Source organism: Morone saxatilis, unplaced genomic scaffold (genome assembly GCF_004916995.1).
Source record: "Morone saxatilis isolate NCDOM2014 unplaced genomic scaffold, NCSU_SB_2.0 Contig2, whole genome shotgun sequence".
Lineage (NCBI taxonomy): Eukaryota > Metazoa > Chordata > Actinopteri > Moronidae > Morone > Morone saxatilis.
In genome coordinates, this window is record NW_023339762.1 from 11,337,830 (window position 1) to 11,350,042 (window position 12,213).

General features: G+C 39.7%; 1 protein-coding gene across 1 annotated transcript in view; it reads left to right on the plus strand.

Moving 5' to 3' along the window:
• The window catches only part of LOC118330348 (overexpressed in colon carcinoma 1 protein homolog), an 8,828-nt gene extending 7,059 nt beyond the window's left edge, over positions 1–1,769 (plus strand). The window contains exons 3-5 of the mRNA XM_035664842.1: positions 549–628; positions 1,352–1,382; positions 1,494–1,769. Coding sequence (XP_035520735.1) covers positions 549–628; positions 1,352–1,356 — 85 coding nt within the window. The 3' untranslated portion in view covers positions 1,357–1,382; positions 1,494–1,769. The remainder of the gene's footprint in view (positions 1–548; positions 629–1,351; positions 1,383–1,493) is intronic.
• Positions 1,770–12,213: the final 10,444 nt, after the last annotated feature.

Consider the following 12,213-nt stretch of genomic DNA (forward strand, 5'->3'; position numbering starts at 1 on the left):
GTCACTGTGCTCGGTCCCTAATGATGGCTCAATTCCATTCAGCTGGCTCATTGTTAATGTTATTAGTAACACCTGTGCTTTTCCTACTATGGCATGTCAGCTCAGTAGTCATTAGATAAGACAGATTTTACTCATATGTGAGCTTAAGTCTAAATTGCACCATAATTATTAGAGATAGTTTAAATTAGCATGACTAAAACATTCTGAATTTGCATTATTATTACCAGTATTTCTAATTATTCTAATTGGTGGTAACTGCTAAAAACAATGGATGGCTAGACTGTGAAATCATCCATCATCTTTTTTATCTGAATTTACAAACCATCTTTATGTAATTATATAATGGGCGTTGCCTTGTCTGTGTTATTAAGCTATACACAAGGATCACATAAAAGACAACTATAGACTTTATGACTATGACACCTATATATTAAAACTCTGGTGATAAAGGTGCGATATCTTTCAACAACAGCTTGAAAGATATAAAACGCTAATGCATTCAACATAATTCAATTCCTACTTTGTCTTCTACATTGTTCTCCTCTCAGGAACTATGGTGGCGTATATGTAGGTCTACCAGCAGACCTGACCACTGTGGCTGCTAGTCAGTCCAAGTCCACACATAAAGGTAAACAATTATAACACTGTACGATATGTCCCATATTCTGGAAAATGAGCATCTCGCCATAGAAAATTAAGGACACTGTTGGCATGTTAGAGCTATATTAAGATGGTTCCTCTGACTTTGATGAGCATCTTGTAAGGAAGTAGCTCAGGGCGTACGAGAGAAATAATCCCTACTAGCCAAGCCACCACCCCATCAAACCACATGCTTGCCTGCAACATTTGCGGTTTTATTTGACCTTTATCTTTACTGAATCTTAATGCGAATCATTCCCTTACAGTTTGGCTACTCATAGCTGTGAACATGGTTCACAAAATGTATTTTGACAAAGGCATTTCCCTATTGTACTTTACTATTCCTATAGGAGTAACTTCTGCCACCGTTTATGTAACTGCCTTTCTGACAGAGCTCTGGAAATTGTAAAGCAATATAATACTATACTATACAAGTATGAAGAAGTTACAGTAAAAAAAACTGCTACATTGCTGTTGTATTTTGCAGAAAACTTTTCTCTTGTCATATAATAATGAATTGATTCGTTTTTGTATTCTATGTCACAATAAGCATTGGGTCTTTTTTCCACTGATGTCTCTCAGTTGGAACTGCTAGGTAAAGTGTGTGGGTGTTTTTCAAGCACAGTCTTGACATTGAGAGAGACAAGAAGTAGAAATTTGTCATTATCCTATAAATACCTGGGCACTGATTGTGTTTTCCCCACTTTTGCAGACTAGCAGCTACTGAAGGGAACACAGCACAGGTACTAAAAAATGCAATTTTTTCCCTCTTCCAAAATTTCTTCTCTTAAAGTAAACAAAACCTGGTACAAGACTCACATGAAAGCCAATGACTCTGTTCTTTGTCTCGACAGGATCCTATATATTCATTCACCTAGAGACACTCACATTACTAGAAAGAGAGCATGTAAGTGCTCCGATTCTGGCTCACCACACACTGAATAAAGTCTCAGACTTTAACACTCTCATTGAGCGGGGATGTGGACAGCTTGCCGGAGCTCAGAGGACGCTGCCTCATGGAGTCATGGGTGACACAGTGACGCAGGGAAGCACAGTGGAGGTCTGCATATGGCATCCATCATCACCTTTCACTTTGCAAAAAAAAAAAAAAAGAACAAAAAAAAGATGGGCATCAAAGCGGACAAAAAGCACCCAACCTGGGACTGGCAGCTGTGGGTGGCAGCAGCAGGCATTGTGACAGCCATCTTGGCTTCTCAGTCACGGCACTGGAACGCTCTCTTTCTCTCTCGGGAGGAGATGGGGGGACCCAGCCAGGTCACTAACTAACTGTCTGGGACTCACACACATTCCCAATAGCCCTCTGCAATAATAATCACCGCTCAGTTATTTCTCCAAGATAGTATCAATGATTCATGGTGTGGCAGAGTTAGAGAGACAGAGAGAAATCTGAGTTTCACAGAAAGCAGCAAACACATTCCTGTTAATTTGTCACAGGACATCTCAGCGTTATTGAAAATAGGATTGATTTCAATAAGGACTGAACAGTCTGAAAATGACACTGATTTTAATGATGGGTCAAAATGCTAATAACAATGAGTTCTTGTCAAGAGTGTTTTAATACATAACCCCAGATGTCCAGGTTGTACCTGGTGCCGTCACTTCACTTGTGTCCCAGACTGATTATATAACATCGGCATATGACTCATGATACTTAGTGGAGCGCTCTATCTCTCTTTCTCTCTCACTGTCTGCCTCTCTCACTCATGATATCTCTGCAGCATGCTGTTTTTTCCCCCCGCAGAGCTCTGATTTTAGGGCTTCTGGGTAATTCACACAACTCTCATAAGCTTTCTCAAAAGCAGAATTGTCACACAGTTTGTTCATACCTCACAACATAAGTCTGATCTGTGTAACGGCAAATGTATCATTAAATTATATTCAGTTGCAAAAAAAGTGAAACACTAAAAGCAACATAAGTGGTGATTTTGTTTTATCTTGCCTTGTTTTTCTTACAGTTTATTGACGTTGCTTTGTAACAACTGCACTGATTTTATTACAATCTGTTTTATACATTATGTATCGAACTTTATTGTGAATGTTTTTCTTCTGTATGAAATCCTTGAAGGATAAAGCTGGTGCTATTATGTATATTTCTTCTTGTCAACAAATCCCACGGAAATACTAAAACCAACAGCGTTTTAGTGTGATAACAAATTCCTATTATATTCCACAGCTCATGGTTTTTGAGTTGTCATGGAGAAAGTATGAAATTTTGGCCATATAATAACATGTCATATACATATACATATACATATACATACTTAAATAGGTGTGAATAATGCGTTTGCATTTCACTTTTTTCAGTGATGGATTAACACATCTGTTGCTCTAGTGAGTATTTACAGCTGCAGGAGAGTTTATGTGCAATTTTAAAAAATCTACAGTGTCCATGTTTATCATAATGAATGAACATATTACCCAGTGTGTTGATTGATGTGTTTTTAAGTTTTTAAAAAACAATGGAGGTAGGTGGAGGATTACATAATAATAACAATCATAATCATAATCATAAACTTTATTTATCAGGCTATATCAGGCTTTGGCTTATATTATGGCTATATGTTTGTTCGAAGGATTTTTTTTGGCTATTTCATTGGATTTGTTCACAATAAGAAAAATATGGAATACCACCAGTCTCATCTCTTAGCAAAAAATCTCAAACACCAGTGTGTCCCCAGAAGAAAACAACACACATCACAGGTGGGTGGTCATTAGGGGCCAATGTCATTTGTCAGCCAGGCTCTTGACAGTTCTTTCTTCTAATGAATGTACAGCCTCCACTCACCAGGACCCTAGAGGAGAGTGGAAATAGGCCAATTTTAAACACTTGAGATTCAAGAGATGTTCTTTCCCAGCTACACAAAATGCTTTATACGCCTGTGTGTGTAGCCATGACTGACCAGTCACATAAAAATGGGGACTTATTTCACCACGCCTGAACACAGGCTTACTGTTTACTCTTTGTGTCTGTTTTCTTCAGAGTGACGCCCACTAGCTGTGTCGCTGGTTAGCGGTCACGTTGATACCAAGGGATTATATGTAGTGTCTTTTAATTGCAAGCCATTGTCAGCTCACATTGTCACTGCGTTTACACTGTTCACCTGTGGTAGAGGCACTGCTGATACAAAGAGCTGCTTTATGTACAGTGTAGTTTACAGCATATTATAAAAAGAGCTGCATTGTGCCTACAGCACCATAGCACAGACCCACCTGAGACATTATATTTTTGTCTCTTTTCCTTGATGTCTACATTTCCTCCCTGCTGCTGCCTCAGCTTCCCTGCGTGAGTTCCTACCGGAGGCCTTTGGCTTTGACAGTGTGTTGTGCCGCCTGTCTCTCCCTCTTTTATCAGCCCCTCTTTGCCCTTTATGGTTGTTCCTCCTGTATATGATGAATGTCATTGCCTTTGCCCTATTCAATTAGTTTAACAGGGACAAGAGGGCAGAATGTGGAGGAATAACGTAGTCTGAAGTGAAGCCCTCTACATTAAAAGGCCGCTGTGGCACATCGTGAGGTAGCTGTAAAAAGCTGTGCAACACAGCATGTTGTTTGAACATAGTAGGGGTGGGTGTGCTTCGAGAAGTAACATACATTTAAAAGTGTTTTGATCACTTGATGTCAAGGCATCTGTGAATTGGTCAGTGTCTCTTTATGCTGTTGGCCGCTGTATGATGTTATGATTAAAGAGGCAATGACTGAGGTGATTGGGTTGTTCGGTGATGTTTCAATGAAAATCATAATTTATCGGCTATTATCCCTCTCTCTCTTTCTCTCTCTCTCTCTCTCTCTCCTTTTCTCTCCCTTTGTGTGTGTGTGTCTGTCCTTCATTCACACACTCTTCATATTTCACACGCAAATTACCTGCCCATCCCAAGTGCCCATGCACTCCTTCCCAAACGCACACTCAAATCACTTAATTCATCAATGATGCTGACATGAACGCACTGCCTCTGTGAAACTCATCCATGATCATCTGATTCAATTATTTATGATTAAAGACTTTTATATTGTCCCTGCACTGCTATGGTTAGGCTATTGATTGTGGTCCTTGTTGAAATGTATCTGCCTTTTGTAATCAATAAGACTGAGACTTGAAGGATTACATGTGTACTTAGCGAGTGTAATAGACAGACTGCCTGGCAAAATCAACTGAGGATTGCTGAGGAGAACATTTGTCATTATTGAACCGAGGGCCTGCAACATGCAGTCAATTACCCTCTCTGTAATTGACTACGTTGGGAGTGCATGAAGGAGAGGGAAGGAGGAGCAGGAAGTTGGGTCAAGATTTTAACTCTGTTCTGACTCTCATTGCATAACAGCAGTTTGAGCCCCTGTGGTGATCCTACATCATATTATGCAGCAGGTGCAATAACTGAGGACTGAAAATATAAGCTTGTGTCAAACGGAGGAAGATAAAACAGAGCTTCCCTAATAAGTCACCATGGGACAGAGAGCTGTAGAGTATGGACCACAACCAGCCTGTGCACATTTAGTGTCACAACAGAAACTGTATGGTAATCCTACATCACTCTGTATTGTTATCTAATTTGAGACACATTACCAGTTAAAAGATTGTTATATTATGTTATTGTGATAGATTATAAGAAAATTGGTATTTATTGGTATGTTGATTGCTTTGGTTTTATGTGCTCAAATTTCTTTTGTCATTCTTTTGTAATTTTTTTGCTTCCACCTGCAGCCCAGCATCCCGAGGAATTACACCCATAATGGACAAATCTGTACCTCACAATTTTTTGTTTCAGGTTGTTCAGTGCCAGTTCAAGAAGTGGAGTTCCCAATATCTAGCAACGTGGACAGCAAGGTTGGAGGTCAGGATGGTCAACGTTTGCCTTCTTATTAACTGAAAACACAATTTTTCCCTAACCAAGTGTTTTACTTGCCACAAGTTTAGTTGCAATACTTCAAACATAATTTAATTGTCATAAACTTTCCCTTAACCATACTGCAGTTGCCGTGCACTTTGTGTGGTATTTGCAACTGGCAACAAAAATTTTCTCATTGCACATAATAAAGGCTTTTGCATAATTATCCAAATTGATGCACATTTTGTGGTGCTAGGGATGCCATCCCAATACAATGGAGTACAGTTACTCTGGATAATTCACAGAAAACTACTACTTTTATTGAAGAAATCGTCCCTTTAAAAACAATTGACTGTGTTTTCGGAGTATCCAGAGTTACAGGGTTGCTGCTTCTGGAAAGTTATGTTGCTGCTGAATTTTATGAAATTCTCTTCCTATTTTATAAGGGGGTTCAGGAGGGCCAGGCCAGTTCAGCTAGCCATGTTTGTCCTATTCACAGATTGTAAAAAAAACCCACATCTTTTCACATAGACCTTAATATAGCGGCAGCCTATATAACAATTTTTGGCATTTTTAAGAAAAACAGAGATATACAATAAGGATTCCCAACTGGCCTTGAACTGGAGACATTTTGATTCATGGTCCCCATCTTCACCCATAAGCTATGGAAGAGCCCAGGTGATTAGTTTTGTACCCTTTAGTGTAATATCTGAAGTTAACAACTGGTCTGCATTTTGTAATTGATCTATTTTGTTACGTGTGCTAAACACTTTAAACATACTTTTGTACTTGTACTTTTAATAGAGAATATTACATTATTTGTATAGTAATCATCACCCCCTACGAAAACTATTATTTTTCCTTTATTTAAATTGTTTTGGGACCAACATTGCAGAAAGCTGATATATTTCAAAATCTGGACACATTAAACTAAAGGTGGAGGTGCGTGAGTAAATATATTTTTTTCTATATTGGCTGATTTAGCTCTTTAGATCTTATATAGAGACAGAACATTCCTTACAATGAAACAAATGAAAAAAAAGATAACTTTCCATTTTGTTTATACTGTATAACCACATGCCTTGTGATATCATCAACTATTGCAAAGAGTATTGAGTGTGACATCCCACTCAACAGCACGTTCAGTGCAAACTAAGCCATTGACTTGCTATTTGTGGTCTAAAAAACAAACTGAAGTTTCCACAACATGGCACTCCATTGTATAGAGAGGTGAATGTGAGGGAGATAAAAAATCTGTGTGTGTGTGTGTGTGTGTGTGTGTGTGTGAACTGTGAGAGCTACGTGATCGAGAACACGTCCTTAATCAGATCATCTGTGCATCTGGCCCACCACGACATCACAGCTGCTCTTTCTCGAGCAGAAATTTTTAGTCAACACTGGCGTTTCCTCTGATCTGCCCATCTGTAGTTGTCTCTGCTTTTTCTCAAACTTTACTTCACTTATCAAGTAATTATCTTACTTGATAAGTGAAAGTAAGATAAAGTAGGTAGATAAAGTAAGATAACTTCCCATTTGTGTCAATCAAACTGCAACTTTGCTATACCAGTGACAATTTGAAACAGTAAAATATTTTACCAAAGATTTCATAGTTATCTGAGGTGTTACAGGAGATGTTTAACCACTATTCACATTTTCTTTTTCCAAAATTACTGCAACTAGAAACAGCTCCTTTACAGTGGTAATTTTAGATCTAAGTCTTTAGATGAAGTGCTAGTTTTAGTCACATTTTAGTCATATCCATCCATCATAGTTTTAGTCGTTTAAAGTCATTACAGTTTAGTCAACTTTTAGTCAAAATGTTTTTTCTCTTTTTTAACTTATTGAATAAGGCTATTAGGTTTCGGAAATTGGAATAAAGGTGACAGTATCAAATGTTGAAATTCGTAATGCAACTTTTCACTCGCATTTAGGAGGATCTATAGGCAGAAATGGAATGCAATATTCATTGATATACTTTCATTAGTGTATAATCACCTGAAAATAAGAATCGTGTTTTTGTCACTTTAGAATGAGCCATTTTTTATCTACAGAGGGAGCTGGTCCTCTTCTACAGAGTCTGCCATGTTGAACCACAATATTTCACCCAGAATGGACAAACCAAACACTGGCTATAGATGGGACCGTTTCGCAGCCCCCATAGTTTCTCCTACATGCTAGGAAGCGGAGGGTGAGGGAAGTTTGTTGCAATCGGCAATCTCAATGCCAAATAGCATAGGAAAAAAAACTGCTTATATAAATGTATGCCCTGTTAAAGGCTTTAACTGGCTAAAATGTGTATTTCCTAATAAAAGGGCCGGAGAAAACAAAATGGATATTCATTTTATATAATTGAGATAATACATTGGACATGCCCGCTTTTTTCTTCTTCCAGGTTGATACTGTCCAGTTTCAAATGACATTTCTCATTAATTTTCTTCACTCACTCACTTACTTCTCTTCTTTCACTTGAACATCTTCAATACTGTCCCAACTGAACAAGAAGCATAAAAAAAAGAATCATGCATTTATGTGATTGAAAACAGTCCTGCTCCACGCTTTATTTGTGCCTTGTGTGCAAATTCTGGTAGAGAGAAAAAAAGGCCCATAAGACTAAGTTGTAACTCCTCTTATCACCAGTAGATGTCACTGCAGCACAGTCCAAGCTTCAACCCTGGAGCCAGCTAGAAAGATCCAGGACACCCAAACAATGTTTGGTTGATATCTACATTCTCTCTGAGTTATCCATGAAAAGTGAGAAGCACTCATGGCCTCTGCATCTGCTTTAAGGTCTTCATAGTGATAAAGTGGTTAAAGTCAGCCAGCAGCTCTCACAATCTCCTCCAGATGACTTGTGAAGCCAGAGGGTTGCACTAATCTTTGGCGCCAGAGTTGCTAATCTAGCCCAATAACTGTAACAGGGTGCTAATCACAGTTTTGGAGGAAAAATAACCATGCCAGCTTTTCCATGGCAATCAGGCCACTTAGAGGCCCCCGAGAGCTTACTCTGATGAGTTTACAGCCGATGTCAGGCTCAATCAAGGACACTACTTTATGGTTTTCACAATAATGAGGCTAAAACCTGAAAATGGGTGTTTTGCGTGCCCAATATTTCTGGTAATGACTTATCTGGCCTTTTAGCCTTGTACTGAGAAAAGGGGGAAAGAAGGGCTCTGCTGCCAAGTGACTTTACACAAATATTTATAGAAATACCTACCCCTGACTTCATTAATAGGTATTTTCAAATCTGCATGGTGTACGTTCTCTAATGTTTCAAATTCAGTGAGAGAGAAGAGGACATAAAAACATCTCTACCTCACTGATGATCAAATTCCCCACATTATTTTTCTGATTTTTTTTTTCAACAGGCCTACCAGTGATGACACTGAGTTACGTCCACTGCATTTTTTCTTGGAATTTGGGGGTTATATGAACATGGGGTACAGTTTCTATTGGTGGGTATGCTATAGGCTGTTTAAATAAAGTTTCACTAATGGACACAAGATGTCTCCTACTTCACTGTAAAGTCAATTTTTAGTGTATGTGCACCCGTGCCTTCAAATTTCTACATCACACTTGTATAAATTGCATACTGGACCAGGATTGACTTCCAAATGATTTGTGATGTCACAAATCATGCTCATATGCCCCACCCTGCACACATTAGTGTCATTTGGACTTTCATCATTCTGCACAATGAAGGTCAAAACATCCATTGAAAGTAACACATTTTTGTGTAGAGGGGCTGAGGGGATCAACAAATGTGCAGAAAGCTTTTTAACCTCCATGTTGAGTGAAATACAGTTTACAGAAAATATAATTGAACAGTTACAGTGATAGACAAAACTGAATATTTAAGAATATTTCGAGACTGCTTTTGGTGCCAAATTATTCTGGGAGAGGGGAGACACCCATGGCCTCAGTATTTCTAAAATCCTGGCCAACAAGCCTTATGTTTCGTTGAATATAGAGAGTTCTGTTTCTCTCCCTCTGGATATTACTGGATAATCCCCACCATACATCACTGACAGACATGTTAAATTAACGTGACTGATGAGGTTAATAAATATCATACATTCTTCCCTTATGCAATCTTGCTGTGGTACAAAAAGCAGTGATGTAAGAGTTGGTGATTCTTCTGCCCTGCATCCATGGCCTGTCCCATCCAGACATCACAGACCGTGGCGAATGAACAGTACAGTACTGCTTGTGTTCTCAAAGCATGTGAGACTCAGTGTCAAGGCCTCCTTCCTCAGCAGACTCTCAACTGCCACTCAAATTTCAGTCTGAGGGCTTGAAAGACTCGCAGGACACACGATACAGTCGTCCCGAATTTGACATGTAATGCCAGGTCAGTTAGTTCAATAAATGCTCTCAGGCTCTGCAATGTGACCTGCCGCTCGGCCCGGACCACAATGTTGCACCCCAGACCCGGGGGAAGGGTTGGGGGGATGCCGGTTGTGGCGGCTCTGCTTTACTCTTGGCTTCACTGTGCATGTGCTTCCAATTACAGACAAAGGAGAGGCGGTCCTGTGCAGCATGTGGTTCCATTTAGAGCAGGTGAAACAATGTAGGAAAATAGATCCGTCATCCGTCGCATTCCAGAGGCCAGTGAGAAACAGCGCTAAATCATAGCAAAGCTAATCCTGAGAGGAATAGGTGGGGTAGAAAGGCAGTTGAGGCCTGGCTGCATCTTCTACCTGCTCGCATTGGTTGATGTGCTTCAAAGCATTATAAGGAAGAAACATCCGCCTACATTCCATTTAGTGTTATTTCTGTTTTCTATATTGTTTCCCTCACTCCCCTGTCATAACAACTCTGTGGATGGCAATGTCTGTCAGTCAGTCCACCACTTTGATCCAGACTGAAACTTCTTAACAGCTATTAAATGATTGAAATTATGTTTACGGACATTCATGGTGCCCAGAGGATCTTGGTGGCTTGGGTGATCCTCTGACCTTCTCATCTAGTACCACCAGGAGGTCAAAGTTGTGACCTGATGTAGGGAAATCTTAAAATCTACCAGATGGATTTTGTACAGACATTTGTTTCACAGACAATGTATTTGGATAGATTGTCATGAAATTTTGGTGATGATTCACACCCCTCAGGATAAAAACAACTTCAGTGATCCCTTTACTTTTCATCTATGATTTCATTTATATGGCTAAATGTCACAAATTTGTCTCAAGGGGCTTTACAATCTGTACACATCATCCTCTGTATTTAGACCCTGGATTGAGTTTTTTGACCAAATACCTGCAAAACTAATGTCATTCCCATCACCCTCTACTTTGTGTTCTGTGCTAATTAGAACATTTTAGCATACACATTCTAAGATAATGAACATGGTAAACATACCTTCTGCATGTTTGCATGATATGTTAGCATTTAGCTAAAGCACACAGTCACTAAGAACAGCTTCACAGAGCTGCAAGCATGGTCGTGGCATACACTCTAGTCTTGTTCGTACTAGGTCCTGAACATGGATCCCACTGGCACTTTTCTCTTGGACTTCTTGTCACTCAGGTGTTCCTGCCTTTGAGGAAATATTTAATATGATTTGAGGCCAGACAAGGCCGTGGAGCCAGTGTTGTGTAGCAAAAAAGGAATGTTATTGACGATACTCAGTATGCAAGAGCAGCTAAGCAGCTGATGTTATCAGACCACTATTCCAACCCTCCATCTGCCCTTCACGTGAGCCCTCTGTTGGGGCCTGAAAGGTTTGCCTCATTCCACCATGTGGTTATAGTCAGTCCATGCAGCCACTCTGTTGGAAAGAATGTAGGTTAATATAGCAAGCGGGATCTGGACATCTCGCTCTCATTTGCCTTTTATAGCCCATAGGAGCAAAGCCATAGCGTGTGCTCCAAGCTGTAAATCAGAGGATGTTTGGCATCCCACTACTTTACAGGAGGGGGGCTTTAGGCCTCAGTTAGGCCACAGACCAGCAGCACCCACTAAAGCTCCCACATGCAGAATGAAAGGGAGGAGAGATGAAAGAAAAGGAGAAATATTTTTAGCTTGGGTAAAAGCCCAGTGAGTGTCAACTAGACTCAGGGCTAACAAGGACGTATTTGGGTGATTACTTCACAGCTCACACTGTTTCAGAGGGATGTCTTTTTCTGTGTGATTCTGCCAGTACCCACATTATGGGAAATAATAAAAAGGTATAGATTCCAGGGTGGGGTTAGGAGAGCCATTCCAAAAACAATCCAAAAATGTGGCAGCTGATTTTCCACCATATGCACAATCACCTCAGTCTCCACCTCACACTCTTAGATTAAAAACAGAAATTAAGGCTAGTGAGCTGGAGGGAATGCAGATTCTTCTTTTTTTTCTGTACCCAAGCAGTTTACAGTAGTTTAAATCCATTTCAAGATGGTAAAAGGTTAACAAATAGACACAGTGTTATAGTTTCTATTCTGAAATGTGTTTTCATAAGGTTGTGAATTTCAGTGCAGGTAGATGTTTCATTGTATATCACAAAACAGAAGACTGCAGTCCATTAGACTGATTTCCCAGGACTTTGGGAATCATACCATCTCTTATTCTGCACCCTAAGTCTACAGGGGCCTGTCACTGCTCTCTCTCCCTCTGTCTCAATTTAGGTTGAATTGTCTCATATTCTGTCCAACTTACTTTCTGTTAAAGAGTTAATTCACATAAATTACATATTTTCTCCACTTGCCTCAAGTGGTAGCTAGCCATGTGGATTGTTCTGGTTTTTTGC